Here is an 18,690-nt window from a genome sequence, read left to right on the forward strand (position 1 = left end):
GATAGATTAGATAGAATAGTTAGAAAGAAAGATAGATTAGTTAGAATGAAAGAAAGAAAGATATATTAGTTTCGATAGAAAGAAAGATGGATTAGTTAGAAAGATAGATTAGATAGAAATTTAGATTAGTTAGAAAGTAGGAAAGATAGATTAGTTAGAAAGAAAGAAAGAAAGAAAGAAAGATAGATTAGATAGAAAGATAGATTAGTTAGAAAGAAAGAAAGATTAGTTAGAATGAAAGAAAGATATATTATTTAGAAAGAAAGGTGGATTAGTTAGAAAGAAAGAAAGATGGATTAGTTAGTTAAAAAGAAAGATAGATTAGTTAGAACGAAAGATAGTTTAGATAGAAGGATAAATAGATTAGTTAGAAAGATAGATAGATAGATAGATAGATAGATAGATAGATAAATAGAAAAGGTTTGAAGATAGATAGATAGATAGATAGATAGATAGATAGATAGATAGATAGATTAAAGCTTAATTGAGTATGAATGGCTTCTAGCAGTTTACATTAAACATAGTTCAAACAGACATGGACTTTTGGTCAATGAAAGTCTATGGGATTTTTATGATTTTTAATATTAATTTTTAAGAAAACCGTAACTCAAACCAGTCTGAAAAGATATAGCACACCAAGTCAGAAGAGTATGAAGGTCTGACCCGAGTTTGGAGTATGTAGCTTGAACGGTCTAGGAGTTAGTGTCAAAAAATTTGCGGTCAGAAGAAGAAGAAGAAGAAGAAGAAGAAGAAGAAGAAGTTTAAATAGGATTTCAGTAAGTTGGCTTTCCCAAGCCAACTTAATAAAAATAATAATAAGTATGAGCATTAACAATAGTGATGCCTTGCTTTCAGCAAGCACCACTAATAATAAGTTTAAATAGGATTTCAGTAAGTTGGCTTTCTCAAGCCAACTTAATTAGGGACCCACCTCTGATAACCATTATATAAGTTCTGGTCATTGTTAACTGAACAACACTTGCCTTGTGTAGCTCTGAGTGTGAACCAGGGCTGCTCTATTAATCACAATCAACATGAAATCACGCTTAAAACAATTGGGCTTTGTGCGATTATGAAATCGCAAAGGCTGTGATTATTTTTAATGTGCAGCTTGTCAGTGAAGCACGGCTTCATTATGGATTGATTGAGTTAGGAGAAATGCTTTTCTTTTATAAGGAAAGCCAGTTTAAGGCACTTTGCATTAATTGATATGGTATTTGCATAGAGTGGGAGTAACACTGCAGTCCGGTGGCGAGGAGACGAGAGGACGTTTTTAATGGATGTCACTGGAGCAGAGGATTATGATGGTATTTACTCAAACTCAAAATGTCCCCGGATGACCTACAGCTTCCGGCCAGATTCTGAAGTGTGCATGTAATGGACTCTTTACTATCCCATCGCTTTGTCCGAAATCACATACTGTCACAGATGCTACTACATTTGAGTTCGTTCTGTAAGGTATAAATGTAATCTGGACTACATTCACCATGGTATCATTGTCACATGAGCTATCATCATCAGTTGAGTCTCTTCACTGTCATTGATAAATCCTCTCTACTGCATTTACTACATGAAGTAGTAAATGCAAAAGGTCATCCAGAGTATTGTGTATTCGGACCCTGCTTTTTTAGGCTTAATATTCCCGGACACTAGGTAGTACGGAAGTCTCTGATTTTGGATGCACAACATGAGAAAGACAATGAAGCGACGCAACTGACACATCTGGATTACATTCATACTACACATATTCATACTGTTAGATCGGATGGATCTCCACGTAAGATAGATCAGATCTGACCCGAATCCTTGCCAGAAGATTTGTTTTGTCTGGTATATAAAACTGAGAGTTTGACTGAGAGAGCCAGGGAAGAGCAAAGCAGGAGATGAAGAGATGATAATAAAAAGAGCAGAGTTTATTGAATCATTTTTTAGGACACCATTAGGTCACTTGATGGAGTTTTTTCGGTTCCTTCCCACTGTTGCCTTTGGCTTGCTCAGTTGGGGATATTTTGGGGATATTTAATTTTATTCTATCAATCAATAAATTCCACTAGAAACAAACCTTGTTGTATTATTTTATTTTAATTTAATATTGTGAAGCTGCTTTGATACAATCTGTATTGTGAAAAGCGCTATACAAATATACTCGATTGATTGATTGATTGATTTTAGTTGCGTATATCTCAATGCTCAGACTTCGTCTGGATGTTACATTTCGTCTGGCCAGTACAAGTGTTATTATACCACGGGAAAAACAATGGGAAATTACTGCTTCACATCATCGTCCTGTGATTTTAAAAGACATTCTCTGATCTCCTACTCGTGAACACAAACATCCCTTTAAACCATGCAATCACACAATTAAACAACAATAGCAAGGAAATGATCATATAAATGATAAAAATATAAAATGACAAGTGAATAATAAAATGAATAAATGATGTAAATCAATAATAAAGTGATCAAATCAAATGACAACGACATAAATGGCTGATTATAAATGATTATAGAATTAAATTGTATAAAAACTAAGAAAATAAAAGCACAGCACAGAAGTATGGTTGCTCTCTTAAATTAACACACACATGTTGCTATTGAAAATCCATAGATCCTGTACATGTTTACCCAGTGTGTTCAAAGATGTGCATGTGTATTATTATTTGTGTGTAATTCATGCACACTACGTTTGTATATTGCAGTGACTTAAGGCATGTTTTCACGACAACGATGTACTATAATCAGACGGCAGTGTTGTCAAATTGATCCCCGTTCACACGGTTCTGTGAAAATGACAAAACAAGCTGTAATATTCATGCCAGGTTAGTAGTTGATGTCATTTTGTCAACAAACACCTTCGAACACATAATACACATGGGCATGATGTCATTGATTTACAGAATAAGTCCTTATTTCATTGCTGAAACACATGCATTTAATCCGTTTTTTTAAATTGGTTTTAAAACACCTTTTAAACACTTTAGGAACATTCAATTATGAACAGATAGTTCCCACCAAAATGAAAATTCTGTCATCATCAACTCACATTCATGACATGTTGATCAAAATAAACATGACACCCGTGTAAGAAGTCAACATGTCTTTTGCCTGAGGAAAATGATAGGCGTCACACTCTCTCCTTTTCCAGCAACTCACCAGTTTTCACTTCATCTGTTCCTAATCAGGCCATTAGCTCCTAAAAGTATTTTTATATTCTTCTGTTTATAGCCTTCTCTTGTTTTTCTAATAAAATCCTGGACTTTGGAAAATTTTTGCTAAGTAAATAACTTTAATTTTAACAACTTTAACTTTCTGTTTCTTATGTATAATGCACTGCATCAGAACATGTAAAGTATGTAAGTGGAGAACAGAAGAACAGTGTGTGAGTGCTGTATATCTGTGCTGTATATCTGTCAAACTGCAGACTCCATCCACTTTCATTGTACAGAAAAAAGTAACCACATTCTGCTCGAGAGGTCATTTTGCTTTCTGCATAAAAACAATCGTATGTGTCTAGAGCTGGACTAGAGACATGGGGTGGGTAGTTGATGTCAGAATTAACATTTTTAGCTGAACTATTTTACCTTTAAGAATGGGGAAAAATTATAATAATATGACTATCACATAAAAAGGCACAAAGTATAATAAAATAAAATGTTACATGTGTACATTTGTACCAATTGTATTATTTCTACAAAAGAGGGAAAAAAACATGAAAATCAAAGAAAATGTTTTTCTCAAGAAAGCATCAACAGAAAATCACAATAATCAATAATCATGATCATGATTCTAGATAAACACAAGCTCAATTACAAATCAATTACAAATAGTGCCATAGGGCTGTCAACATCTCTCCCCTGTGAAGGCCTCCTTCCCTTCCCTTTACCGTCAGATAAAACGTTAAATAATTCCAGTTCAACATGGCTATGCATTGTAAAGCTGCTTTGAAATGATCTATGTTGTTAAAAGCGATATATAAATGAAGGTGACTTGACTTGACTAAATCTGATGGTTTACTTTGCTGGATATAGCAAATGGTGATAAAATGAACATGTTAAACTAGACAAATGTTGTATGGTTAATTTTACGGCAAGTGTGCGATTTAATCACGATAAAAAAATTAATCTATTGACAGCCCTATTGACAGTCTACTGACATTCATTGATTCTATATTTGTAAAGTGAGAAATGAAATACTCACACGTTCCTAAAGATATTTAAATTTCTCATTTGAGAAATCTGTCAGTATACGCCTAGCAAGCCAATCAATGATATAATCCACCTACAGTCGCCCACAGATAAATGAAAAAGAGAATAGCATTCGTTTTTTTTTTTTTTTTGAAGGGCTATATATAATTTTTCTATATATTTAAAAAAATATGTCAGATCTAGTTCCTCCCCTTTATAACCCTAATTATTACATTTCTATATACAAAAACTCTTCTTACCACGCTTACAAACGACAATAGTCCACCCACGTTGATAATTGTTGTTAAAAAACAGAATTTTTTTGCCTGTACAAAGAACAAAAACAAAAAAACACTTAATGTACATGTCTTAAACAACTTTGGTTCTAATTCATTTAGTCACTATGAGTTGGGATCATGCCTGAGAATTGGGATCGTGCCTGAGAGTCCTATCTCCTTTGAATGTTAATGTACCCTTGTTAATGGACATTGGCGGGTGAGTTTTGCATTGCGTACCACTCACTGTGCTGCCTGTATATAGGAAGCGAGCAGTCAGAGATATGAGACCGGTGCGTCGCGCAGGTGTCACTCATTAGTAATCACGCCACCGGCCTCGTGCCACTCTCTCCCATCCCTTGGCCTTGCCCTGCTCACCACAGATACATTTCCTCATTCTCTGGGTCCCAAAAGGGCGCTAACTGTGAGCAGCGCAATGCCTCGCCCCTCTCAGTCCCCTCTTTCATCGCCAGCAGCGTTGAAACACAAACCTTTCCTACACTTCACATCATGTGACTGACATACCAGTACAAATTCCTCCCCTTCGGGCTGTCCCCGTCGCCCCACGTCTTTAAGAAGGTCGCGGTGGCCACTCCTTACCCATCTACGGGAAGTGGGTGTTCGCATCCACAACTATCTCGACGACTGGTTAATCTTGGCCCACTCGCGAGATCAGTTGTGCGAATCGCAGGGACCTGGTGCTTAGACACCTCAGCCATCTAGAGCTTTAGTTCAACTGGGAAAAGAGCAAACTCTCCCCCAAGCAGAGGATCTGTTTTCTCGGTATGGAGTTGGATTCGGTCCTGAATGGCTCATCTCAAGAACGAGAGTGCTCACTCAGTGCTGATCTGCTTAAATTTGGTCAAGGGCAGGACAGCGGTCCCACTGAAATTATTTCAAAGGCTCCTGGGGCATATGGCATATCACGGTTACGCTGCTCTTATTGCTTCATATGAGACTTCAGCATTGGTTACACGACCGAGTCCTGAGATAGGCATGGCACCGTGGCACTCTCTGAGTGACCATCACTCCAACCTACCGCTAAGCTTTCAGCCCGTGGTCAGACCTTGCTTTTCTATGGCCCGGAGTTCCCCTAGAACAAGTTTCCAGGCTTGTTGTTGTCTCAATAGATTGGCTGGGGTGGCGTGTGCCTTCACCACTGGCTGGGGTGGCGTGTGCAACAGGCATGCTACCTTGGGCTCCTGGACAGGACCTTGACTGCAGTAGCTTTTCAATTGCCTAGCTTATCAATTGAGTTGCTAACAATGTTCCTTGCCCTCCGCCAGTTTCTACGTTGCTGCGGCACAAGCATATACTGATCCGGACAGACAACACATTGACTGTTGCATACATCAACCGTCAAAGTGGTCTACACTCCTGTCACATAACGCAACTCGCCATGCCATCTCCTCATCTGGAGTCAGAAGCGATGCAGGTTATATTCCGGGCAAGCTCAATCCTGCAACCGACGCGCTCCCACGACAGCTCACACTCCCAGGAGAGTAGAGACTCCACCCCCAGGTGGTCCAGCTAATTTGGAGGCGCTTCGGAACCACTCAGGTAGACATGTTTGCTGCTCTGGACACGTCCCACTGCCAGTTGTTCTATTGCCTGACTGAGGGGACCCTCAGCACAAATGCACTGGCACACAGCTGGCCCCAGGGCCTATGGAAAGTATGCATTTCCCCTAGTGAGCCTAATCACACAGTCCCTGTGCAAGGTCAGGAAGGACTAGGAGCAGGTCTTGCTGGTAGCGCCATATTGGCCCACCCGGACCTGGTTCCCGGAACTCATACTCCTCCCCCCTCCCTGGCACATTCCCCTGAGGAAGGACCTGCTTTCTCAGGCACCGGGCACCATATGGCACTGAGTCATTCTTTCCTTTCTGCAAGATGGGTAAAAGGCACACTATGCAGTTTCCGTTTTTCTCAAACAGCGACCCCTAGAGTTGCTGTAGAGTACTTGTATTTAACGTTACTGTCATAAATACCATTCATGCATTGCCATCTCTGCACTCTTCCGACTGCGCTTTCTTCGTTTTCTTCGTCGACTGAAATGACTTGCCATGATTCACGTCTGAAATGCGTGCTAGTGTCTTCCATAGAGGCTGCTTCATATGTTGTTGATGTATGTGACGTCGTGCCGTAAAGCAAGTCGTGATTCTCGCGAGATTTGTTGGAGTGCCACCTCTCAAACCTGCATTGGATATTTAATGTACTTAAGTAATTGAAGTAAAAGTTTTTTTTTTTTTTTTTTTTTTTTTAAAGCAAGCGGTTAGAATTTTGATTGTGAACTTTATTGTGGCTTTATTGTGGGGTGGGTGGGGCGGGTTGTTGGGATGTAAAAAAATAATCTTGCATCACAATATGCAATATTGACTAATTTGGATAAATACTAGGTACACAAGATAGGCATTAATTTTTCTCAAGAAAAAAAAATCTCACCTAATGCTGTAAACATACAAAGAGCCCTATCAGCTGGTAGTACTATTTAAGGTTAAAAAATAATTCAAATTAAATATAATGCGTTTTTATCATAATAACAACTTTATTTAATGATATAAGTAAAAATATAATAAATATGTAATATAGTACACATATTTAGCTAAATACTCTCTATAGCTGTTTTTTTTCTAGCCAACTAACGTGCTATAGCCTATGGTCATCAAATGGCTTTCCTGAGGTAACCTAAATGTTATGTGACAATTGTTCTCCAGCTGTTTTACTGACCCTTTCCGCGGTTGAAAAACACTGATTGATCGATATTATGTATGATGAATATACATTTCGGTAAGTTGTACTGTTTCTTTTAACATTGTTCATTCGTGTTTATTTAACTTACTATAGTAGAGATGATCGGTTCACGTGCGCTAGGGATCTGTCACGTCACATTTACAAGCGCCAAAACGGTATTTATTGTTTGAATTTCGTAATAAAATTGACAGAATCTGAGAGCTGAGATTTTTTTTATATCATAACTAACCTGCTCTGTCTCCGTGTCCTCTTTGCTTCGCGATTTTTCTGTGCGTGAGAAAATGGATGTGTGGCATGACAGCGTGTGAAAAGTGTCAATTGCGTGCGTCTCACGGTGAATGCGTGAGAGTTGACGGGTGGTCGTCTACGATAACAGGAGGTCCTCCAGTAGGTGCTCGTGCTTCCATGGCGGTTTCAGTTGTGCTTCCTCCTCCTTTGGTATGGCAACAAACAACCATTACACTGAAATAGAGCGCGCGCTGTGCGGAGCGTGCGTAATGCAATCTAGGAGCAGTGATTCGCCAAACCTCCCTTATTGCAGTCGCACACATTTCTTCTTATTTTATTTTGTAGTAACGAGTAACGAAGATGCTTAGTGGAAATATATCAGAGTAAAAGTATACATTTTATCTAGGAAATGTAGTGGAGTAAAAGTTGAAATAAATTTAGATAGCGAAGTAAAGTACAGATACGTGAAATTTCTACTTAAGTACAGTAACGAAGTATTTGTACTCCGTTACACACTGCACATCACAACGCAGTAGAAAGTAAGTCTGTGGGAAAGCACGACCTGGTCATCAGGTTCCTGAGCGGTGCGAGGAGGTTGTACCTGTTGGATCTCTTAAGATCCTGTCTCTTAAGCAAGCGCTCACTTGCATTAAGAGGGTCGGGACCTGCAAACATTTTTGGTCAACGAAACGTGCCTGGATATGTGCCCAAAGTTCCCACCACTCCTTTCAGGGACCAGTGGCCTCCTCCTGGGCGTTGGTGCACAGCACCTTGCTGGCAGACATCTGCAGAGCTATGGGCTGGGTGACACCTAACACGTTTGCGAGGTTCTACAACCTCCAAATTGAGCCTGTTTCTTCCTGTATGTTGTCTACAAACAGATGATATATGGGTGGATGGGCTCGGTGTCCGGCTTGCAGTGCCTTTCCTCTCCTAGGATGGGATACGTCTGTTATTTTGCTCCACAGGTGAGTCCCCAAATGGCGAACCCTGCTTGGTGTTCCTCCAGCACTTCGCCAGGTATATCACTTTTGTGCATGCCCAGTGGTTAGCACCTATGCTAGACAAGGTCTCTATATGTTGTAATTCCCTTCGGGTGATCCCATATGTGTATTCTTCCATGGTGCGGCTTCCCGGTTGGCAAGCCCGTGTCTTTCTCTTGGCAGAGCCGCTCTGCCGTCCATGTTGGTGTTGCCACCACCCTAGCTAAGTTGGATCCTCTGCAGGGACCTTCCATTTGTAGTACTGCCCTCTAGCCAGTCCATATGTGTAACTCCACATGCTACCTCCCTACGGGCAGGATGTGGTCTCTGTAGCATCCCTTTCTGGATGGATTAGGCCTGCTTTCCCAGTGTTTGGGGCAAGTAGGAACAGCAGTGATTGACTTCTTTAAGTAAGCCCTGTCCAAGGGGTGCGGGAGGATAAGGCGGCTTATGCGGAGCACTGGAAGGTGCAGCAATTGTGGCGTTTTTCTGAGGGATCCCAATTAATCAGGCACTGACGTAACTCGTAATGACTGACTGAATGAGAACGTCAATGTTACCTATTGTAACCCTGTTCCCTGAAGGAGGAAATGGAGACGTTACTTCACATCGTCACAATCCCTGTGCTCACCGCTGAGCTACCGGGCACTGCTCGGCTCTTCAGTGAAAGCTTGGTGACTGTCTCTCTGCTTGATTTCTATATACCTGCAGCACAGGGCATGGTTTGCGATGCAAATCTCGCTTGCCAATGTCCATTTGATGGTTCTGTTAACACAAGAAGGTTATAGGACTCTCAGGTGAGACCCTAATTCGTTAGGCACTGACGTAATGTCTTCGTTCCCTCCTTCAGGGAACGGGGGTTACAATAGGTAACCTAGATGTTTTGTTCTCTGAAAATATAACTGTATTGAAGGGGGTGGACTGGAATCCTTTGCTGCTTCAAAGTATATGTAATGAGTGATTATAATCAAGGTATTAATCAATATTTTTCCTTCTAAATATCAAATGAGTTGAATGACTTCTCTGGAGATTTTACTTTGTTATAGAAGTTACCAGTGTGATTACTGAAATGTTCTTTTCATGTATTCTTTAATGTCAGTATTTGATATCTGAATGCAGTAACAATGCTTGCCTATTTATCCTGGCTTCCAGAAATGAAATAGGGACTGGTTTTGTGTTTGAGAAAGGTCTTCAACGTGTTAAAACATATAGGGGTCATTGAAGTCTATAGTTTAAGGGACCATTTCTCAGTTAAAGCCTTACTTTCCATTTAGACTAAAGTTTCCTATATCCTTGAGAGAAAGAACGCATTATCTTGATGTTTTGAGATGAGACTCCTGTTTATAGTTAGAGTCTGGCCAAATCCAACCTTTGGAAAAGCTGTGTGTCGATGTGTGTGTTAGTCTTTTTGGTTACAGGTTAAGGAACCACTGGCATTATTGGAGATTTACTGAGTTGTTGTTCGGGACATGCTGGCGGCCAGCAACCCAAATCTGCGACCTGGAAGGTTATGACGTGCCTAACTTCAGGGCCAGAGTGTCAGCTGCAAAATCTATGGAGATATGCTTTAGTCTATCTGAATATGTGTGGAAAATTACTATGTTTATCAATTTCTTAGCCAATCAGAATCATTCAGCCTGTAAGCAATGATGTAGCTTAGACTTTGGAAATGGTATTACTGCTGTGATCTTTGTAACTGTAAGCAGGGCTGCCTCCGAACTCCTGTGTGAGTCTTGAAGCTGACCTCTGCTGATGAAACTGCAAACTATATTCAGTAAAACTTTTCTTCAATTTTTTATAATTCTGACTCCGGATCTTCTTTCAAACATCTGATCCTTGGGTCCTAAACTGTTAACCCCTAACAGCATTATATTAAGTTTAATGTCTTTAACAAAGGTTGAACTGTCCTTATTTGGAAAACTCACCTGGCCATAAACCAGAACATCTAAACGAATGCCATATCCCTTGATTAGGGTCCTGGTGTCCTTGCCATCACTGTTCTTGTAGTATTTTGCAAATCTGTAAAGATTACACAAAAACACCCATTTATTTGCAACATTTGTTCACTTCTTCTGAAGAATCATCTTTACTAGTTACTGTTAGACTGGAACCAAGCTGTCTAGACTCAGAAAGGGCTACACTCTTAGAAAACAAAGGACTTTTATGGAAATGAGCTTTTAAACTCTCTTCAACATGGGCATCCTTATCACTGAGTCACTGAGTCAATCTCAATTTAATTATAAAGCCCAAAAACAACAGTGGTTGAGCATTGCGCTGAACAATATAATTTAAAAGAAAACTAAAAGACAAAAAACAATATGACAATAAGACACAAACACACAATTGATGTTTAGACAAACCCCATTTGACTCAGTGACTATAAGCCTTCTCAAAGAGAGGTTTTTAATTTTGCTTTAAAGGTGCAATGTGTGATATTTCTGAGGATCTATTGACAGAAATGCAATATAAAATCCATAACTATGTTTTCAGTGGTGTATAAAGACCTTACTTAATGAACCGTTATGTTTGTATTACCTTAGAATGAGTAATTTATATCTACATAACTGCGGGCACCCCCTTCTATGAAGGTCGACATATCGTGACGTCATGTTTCTACCGTAGCCAACAACGAACAAACAGCGCTACAGAGCGTGTTTCGTCACTAACTTGAATGAGAAGCAGCAGAAAAAGATGCAGCAGAATACTCAGGTTGTCTCTGACACTGCAAACGTGGAGAAAAACATGCTGTCTGAATGACGCCTTGGACATCGTAACATTAGCTATTTCCCCTTACCTAGCTGCTTTGATGCTCTTATCCATAGCTCTTATCTTATACTAACTAGCATGGAAACAGGCTATGGTTGTCATGTTTCTGTTTGTTTTTGGACTGTTTTTGTGATTTGTATTCAGTTCATTAATTCATCTGTCTCACCTGTGCCCTGTTTATCACCTCATTTAGTTATCTCGTTTGTTTTGCCCCAGCTGTGTCTTATTTCCCTGATCTGTTTCCTTGTGTATTTAAGTCCTGTGTGTTCCTTCAGTCTTTGTCGGTCGTTGTAGTGTCAAGGTCGGTGTTGAGTGTTGTTGTGATTCTGAGTTTCTGAGGTTCCTAAGTTCCTGAGTATTCATGTAATCTGAGTTTGTGAATAAACCAGATGTATTGAAATCCTGTCTCCTCGTCTTCGGCCTGCAATACCCTGACAATGGTAAAGTCAGTGAATAAAAGACTAACACAATGATGAACAAGTAAAAATAACAATCGCAATTGCATGTGGTTTTACTGAATAATTAAGTAAATATAATTTAATATAAAATATAATATAAAGAAACCTCATTGCTTGACTTGCTACTCTCTGCTGACTCAGACAACAAAATCTTCCGATCCTATGTCGGCCACCGTAGCTTCTCATTCGAGTTTGCAATTTGAAGGATTGGCCGCGAGTGACTGACTGTTTGCAATTCGCAATCCTCACCACTAGATGTCGCTAAAAATCACACACTGCACCTTTAAAGGGATAGTTCACCCAAAAATGAAAATTTTGTCATCATTTACTCACCCTCAAGTTGTTTCAAACCTGTATGAATTTCTTTTTTCTGCTGAACACAAAAGAAGATATTTTGAAAAATGTCTGTAACCAAACAGTTGATGGACCCCATTGACTTCCATAGTATTTTTTTTTCCTTTCTGTTTGGTTACAGACATTTATCAGGGTGAGCGTGAGTAAATGATGACAGAATTTTCATTTTTGGGTGAACTATCCCTTTAAAATGTGATTCTGACAAGATTATTCTAATAGAGAGTGGTAGGCTGTTCCACAGTTTAGGGCCAGCTATGGCAAAAGCCTGGTCAACTTTTTTTGGTGACTTTAAACATCTAGCTGATAAGAAGGTGCTAGTCCATTTAAAACCTTAAAAACAAAGAGTAAAATTTTAAACTCTATTCTGAAACAGACTGACAGTCAGTGCAAAGAGTTTAAGTCGGGGTGAAGTGTTCATATTTACGAGTGCCAGTCAGAAGTCTAGCAGCTATGTTTTGGACTGTTTGTAAGTGATTTATATAGGATTGGCTAATACCTATATACATTGAGTTGCAGTAGTCTAGTCGAGATGAGATAAAATCATGTATTAAAGCATCAAACTCAAGGAGTCTGAGGCTGAAAGAAACATACTTGTTACTAACAAAACCTTGGTTCGCTAAACGCTTTGGGAAATCTACTTTTTCTCCAAATACTGAAGCCATATTGAATCACGCAGTGAAACTTAATGAACCTATGGACCACCTGAACTGAAGTGGGCAGAGCACTCTATATATACTCTTAAGGCCTGAATAGGGCAGATTAAGTGCAAATCTTGCCTGTCCTCTGAAACCAGAAGAGAGAGTAATTACCTATGCTCTAAATGGAGTAGAGAGCATGTTAGGTACATATCTGTCTTGGTTTGAGAATGACTTTACAGAAAATCAAGGCAAGACATGCTCACAGAGAGTGCTTGCAAGTCACACACTCACTTGACCGACGCTGCAGCAAGTAGGACGGCTGTCTATAGCGGAAAGTGCCACAGCTCGGCCGACTGGAACAGCTCGAAGGGTGGGCCCCTAATGGCCCTAAGGACTGAAGATGTTGGAATAGTAAGGGGACAAAGCCGGTTCAGCCTTCTAGCCACCTTCAGAAAATGAACGGCAAAGTTGTTCCTGCCTATAGACTGGCCGGCCACAGGAGCGTGGTACGCTGTTAAACTACCAAGCTCTGGGGTCTTGATTAATGCAAATTCTTATTGTAATTCATGTTTCACTTTGGTGGATGTTTTGTCTTGGTCTGAGTATTTAAAGAAATGTTGCAAGAGGAAAAATGGAGCGTATCTGGAAGAAAACAAAATTAGACTTTTTTCGCATTTCGTGGACAGAGAGCACGATTTCATACAAAAAGGCCTTAAAAACTGCTAGATCTGCTTATTTTTTTGTCTCTTAGAAGAAAACAAACACAACCCTAGTGCTACTACAGTATTGCATCAGGCAATGCATTTTAGTGTCCCTGAGGAACAATTCCATTCATTCATTGCTATAGGGGAGGAAGAACTGTCTAAACTTGTTAAATCATCTAAATCAACAACATGTATGTTAGACCCTATACCGACTAAGCAACTGAAAGAGGGGGAGAAATCACCCCAGGGCATGATACAAGACAACCAACCATGTCTAGTGTAAGTACACTCTCAGAATAGGTGGAGCACTGGGGCAGGCCGACTGAAGTTTTAGAGCTCCGCCTAACAAATTGAATGTAGGGGCTAAAAATTAAATTTCCGTTTAGAGCAACAGAGTGTTGCTAGACCAGTCTAAATAGGGTGAGCCTCAACCTCGTATTATTGTAATATTATTCTAAGTGTACATGGGAAACCATGGCATGATTATATAAAGTCTCTTAGAAGAGTGTGTACAGATCCGTGAGCACTAAATAGCACACTATTAGAAACTAGAAAAAAAAAGTTTGTTGAGACAAACTTTAAGTTGGCTTGAGAAAGCCGGACCAGAGAGTTTGAAGAAGTTTAAAGAAGTTTGAAGTTTAAAGTAGTTTAAAGTTTGATAGATAGATTAGTTAGAAAGAAAGAATAGTTGAAAGAAAGAAAAAGATTAGTTAGAAAGAAAGAATAGTTAGAAAGAAAGAAAAAAGATTAGTTAGAAAGAAAGAAAGATTAGTTAGAAAGAAATAGATTACTTAGAAAGAAATATTAGTTAGAAAGAAAGAAAGAAAGATTAGTTAGAAAGAAATAGATTACTTAGAAAGAAATATTAGTTAGAAAGAAAGAAAGAAAGATTAGTTATGAAGAAAGGAAGATTAGTTAGAAAGAAAGACATTTGTTAGAAAGAAAGAAAGAAAGAAAGAAAGAAAGAAAGAAAGAAAGAAAGAAAGATGGATTAGTTAGAAAGAAAGAAAGATGGGTAACACTTTATTTTGATGGTCCCTTTTGAACATTGTTGACTATAAGTAACTTTGCAACTACATGTCAACTAACTCTCATTAGGCTATTAGTGTACTGTCTGCTTAATATCTGCTAACTCTTTATTGTGATGGTCCTCCAACAGACACTCTACTGACTATAAGTAACTTTGCAACTACATGTCAACTTATTCTAATCCTAACCCTACCAGTCTACTAATACTCTACTAATACTCTAATGAGAGTTAGTAGACATGTAGGTGCAATGTTACTTCTAGGCAACAGAATGTGTTAAAGGGACCATCAAAATAAAGTGAAACCGAAAGATGGATTAGTTAGAAAGAAAGAAAGAAAGAAAGAAAGAAAGAAAGAAAGAAGGATTAGTTAGAAAGAAAGAAAGATAGATTAGTTAGAAAGAAAGATAGATTAGTTAGAAGGAAAGAAAGATAGATAGATTAGTTAGAAAGAAAGATAGATTAGTTATAAAGAAAGAAAGATAGAAGGATTAGTTATAAAGAAAGAAAGATAGATTAGTTAGAAAGAAAGATAGATTAGTTAGAAAGAAAGAAAGATAGATTAGTTAGAAATAAAGAAAGATTAGTTAGAAAGAAAGAAAGAAAGAAAGAAAGAAAGAAAGAAAGAAAGAAAGAAAGAAAGAAAGAAAAATTAGTTAGAAGGAAAGAATGGAAGATTAGTTAGAAAGAAAGAAAGAAAGAGAGAAAGAAAGAAAGAAAGAAAGAAAGAAAGAAAAATTCGTTAGAAAAAAAGAAAGAAAGATTAGTAAGAAAGAAAGAAAGAAAGATTGATTAGTTAGAAAGAAAGAAATATTAGTTAGAAAGAGAGAAGGAAAGATTGATTAGTTAGAAAGAAAGAGAGATAGATTAGTTAGAAAGATAGATAGATTAGTTAGAAATAAAGAAAGATAGATTAGTAAATTAGAAAGATAGATAGATTAGAAAGAAAGAAAGAAAGAAAGAAAGAAAGAAAGAAAGAAAGAAAGAAAGAAAGAAAAATTAGTTAGGAGGAAAGAATGGAAGATTAGTTGGTTAGAAAGATAGATAGATTAGTTAAAAAGAAAGAAAGATAGATAGTTTAGTTAGAAAGAAAGATAGATAGATAAGTAAGTTAGAAAGATAGATAGATAAGTTAGATAGATAGAGTCTAGGGCTTCAGGGAGTTTAGATTTTAGTTTTTGTGTTTGTGCACAACTGGGCCACCGTAGCCTTGGCTCAATTTGAACAGTCTGCAATGAAAGTCAATGGGATTTTTATGATTTTTAATATTAATTTATAAGAAAACTGAAAGTCAAATCAGTCTGAAAAGATATAGCAACTCGAGTCAGAACAGTCTGAAGGCCTGACCCGAGTTTGGAGTTGGTCACCCATTGATGAACTGGGAACGGTCAGCAAAATAGGATCTAAACCACTTTAAAACTGTCCCTGACACACCAGACACTCTCTCAAGGTGTGTAAGCAATAGACTGTGATCAAACAGTGTCAAAAGCGGCTCTTAAGTCTAGAAGAATGAGAATAGATGTTGCACCAGAGTCAGAAGCCATCAACAAATCATTGGTGACTTTATCCAAGGCCGTCTCAGTACCCTGACTGAAGTGGTTCAAAAAGGTTATTAATCATGATATGGTTACACAAATGAGAGGCAACAATACGCTCAAGTATTTTTGCCAGAAACGGAAGGTTTGAAATAGGACAATAATTATTAAAATCATATACATTCTCTTTTTTAGGTACTGGAGTTACCGCAGCAATCTTTAATGCTGCTGGTACATCCCCAGTCTGCAAAGAGTCGTTCATAATACTGAGAACAGCCGGGCACAGGACATGATTTAAATAAGCATGTGGGAATAGGATCAAGCAAGCAAGTGGAAGATTTCATGCTAGATGCCTCCCTTTTAAGAGTCTCAGTATCAAGAAGAGGAAAGTTGGTTAGAAATGTACCAGTGAACCCAGGTGGACAGTGGAATGAAAGAGTAGAAACAGATGAGACAGAAATCTGTTTATGTACGTTATCAATTTTTGAATTGAAGAAATGAAGAAAAGAGTTACACAGCTGCTGAGAAACAGGCATGGTAGTAACAGCTTTAACTTGAAGCAATCTATTTATAGTTTGGTGATTGTGGTGGTGGTGGTTGTGGTGGTGGTGGTTGTGGTGGTGGTTGTGGTTGTGGTTGTGGTTGTTTGGTTTGGTTTGGTGTGGTGTGGTGGTTGCCATTGTGTTCAATGCGCACTCCTGCTCTGTAACTGAAGTCCAGGTTCCCAGGCCTTGCTGCTTGAACACCAGTGTACTGCAGTTGGATTTTCTCAACACTCGCTATTGTTGCCTGAAGGGCTGTAACTATATTTTACTACCACACAGTGTGATTGTGTGTTCTTCTGCTATCTGTGGTGTCGGTGTTCATTGTGGTTGCTTCTAGCCTCAGCAATACCCATCCTGTGGTTCCAGTGTGTGGCGTTGGCATGAAGACTGTGTGGCTATCTTTGAACCTCCCTCAATGCTCTCTATTCTTGCCTGAAGGGCCGTAACTATATTTTACTACCACACAGTGTGATTGTGTGTTCTTCTGCTATCTGTGGTGTTGGTGTTCATTGTGGTTGCTTCTAGCCTCAGCAATACCCATCCTGGGTTCCAGTGTGTGGTGTTGGCCTGAAGACTGTGGCTATCTTCAAACTCCCTCAATGCTCGCTGCTTGCTGCCTGGAGTACCATAACTTTTTTTTTCTCCTGTGGATCTGATGACTACGTGATCCTCTGGACGCGTCCGTTTGACTGTTTTGAGGGAGGACAGCTGGAGCAAACCACTGAGAAGCTACCCAGTCACTGAATCTTAACCTCTCTCAAAAAGGGTTTCAGAGACTTGATTTTAGTGAACTCTTTCTCCTATGTATCAGTGTTTCCTATTTAGTGCTTGCTGGCCCATCAATAAAGTGTATTTGTATGCAACCTTGACTGTCTTTTGGGTTTCTGTGGCTGGGACCTGAGTCTATTTAACGTTGGTCACTAGGTGACATTCAAGCCAGTGAGATGCCTTTTTGCTCCATTTTCCAACAGGCAGCCTTAGTGCGCAGATTGTCATTATACCATGGAGCAGTGCGAGCAAAAGTAACCTTGCGTGACCTCAGGGGAACAAAGGTATCTAGATTAAGACCAAGGAACAGAACCGGAGCACACAGCGTTTTAAATAATTTATTGGTACAAAACGACTAACGTTTCGACGCCCATGCGTCGTCTTCAGAGTCAAACAGTCAATGACAACGATGTACAGATTTTAAAAGAATCAAAGCTCAAAACATTGGCCACTGGCCTAAATGGGTGTGGTACATCAATTAGCCAATCTTATACAAGCAATCAGATGTGGACCAATAAAAAATATTATATAAATAAACCCCTTCAAAAAAAATTTGAAATAAATAAATAACAGATTATTGGAAAAACAAAACAAACAAAAAACACACAAATTCACTAGCAACATGTATACAAGTACCTCAAAGTGTGAACTATAAAAAACATGAGAGACCCAATTCCTCATTAAGACCATTAGGTTCCACTGTATTAAGAGTGAAAATCCAGAACGCCTCTCTTTGTAGTAGGGACTTCACTATATCACCACCTCGTTGGGAGGGTAGAATTTTTTCAATACCCCAAAATTTCAAGGACGCATTGGAGCCATGATTGGCTTGTACATAGTGTCTCGCAATTGCATAATCCATATTACGGTTCCGAATTGCTGCTTTGTGTTCTGCAATACGTAATTTAAGGGAGCGTTTAGTCTGACCTATATACACCATACCACATGGACATTTCAACATATAAATCACATGGGTGGTGTTACAATTAATAAAAGAATTAATCTTGTATTTTTAACCTGACTGAGGATGGAAAAATTGCTTTGTGTCATTTGACTTGGAGCAATGGGTACAATGCCCACATCTGTAAAAACCCAAAGGAGGAGCCGGCAACCACGTAGGTTTTGGTGGAGGGCTCATGGTCGTATGAACCAACCTGTCTCTCAGTGAGTGAGGGCGCTTAAAAGTAATGAGTGGCGGTTCTGCGCATATATCTTTAAGAGCTGGATCGCTCTGCAGGATATGCCAGTGTTTCTTAATAACATGTTTAGTTTCTCCACCAATATGAGAAAATTCTGTGGAGAAACACAGTCTTTGTTTTGAAGCGCGTTTAGTTTTAATCAAGAGATGTGATCGTAGCATCGATTTGGCTCGTTCATAAGCTGCAGAGACGTAATATGGATTATGCAATTGCGAGACACTATGTACAAGCCAATCATGGCTCCAATGCGTCCTTGAAATTTTGGGGTATTGA

The 18,690-nt window shown here is 39.0% G+C and overlaps 1 protein-coding gene across 2 annotated transcripts in view; it reads right to left on the reverse strand.

Annotated features, from left to right (window-relative positions):
• Positions 1-2,083: 2,083 nt before the first annotated feature.
• Positions 2,084-18,690, reverse strand: part of LOC311091194 (P2X purinoceptor 4a-like) — a 28,112-nt gene continuing 11,505 nt past the window's right edge. The window contains exons 9-12 of one of the 2 annotated variants that reach the window (XM_084127014.1): positions 10,349-10,442; positions 4,445-4,510; positions 4,198-4,278; positions 2,084-2,780 (exon numbers count right to left, since the gene is read on the reverse strand). In XM_084127014.1, the coding sequence (XP_083983140.1) occupies positions 4,204-4,278; positions 4,445-4,510; positions 10,349-10,442 (235 nt within the window). In that variant the 3' untranslated portion in view covers positions 2,084-2,780; positions 4,198-4,203. The remainder of the gene's footprint in view (positions 2,781-4,197; positions 4,279-4,444; positions 4,511-10,348; positions 10,443-18,690) is intronic. The other variant, XM_084127015.1, reaches the window with a different exon arrangement.

This window comes from Abramis brama (assembly GCF_963993115.1).
Source record: "Abramis brama genome assembly, chromosome: 10".
Classification (NCBI taxonomy): Eukaryota; Metazoa; Chordata; class Actinopteri; order Cypriniformes; family Leuciscidae; genus Abramis; species Abramis brama.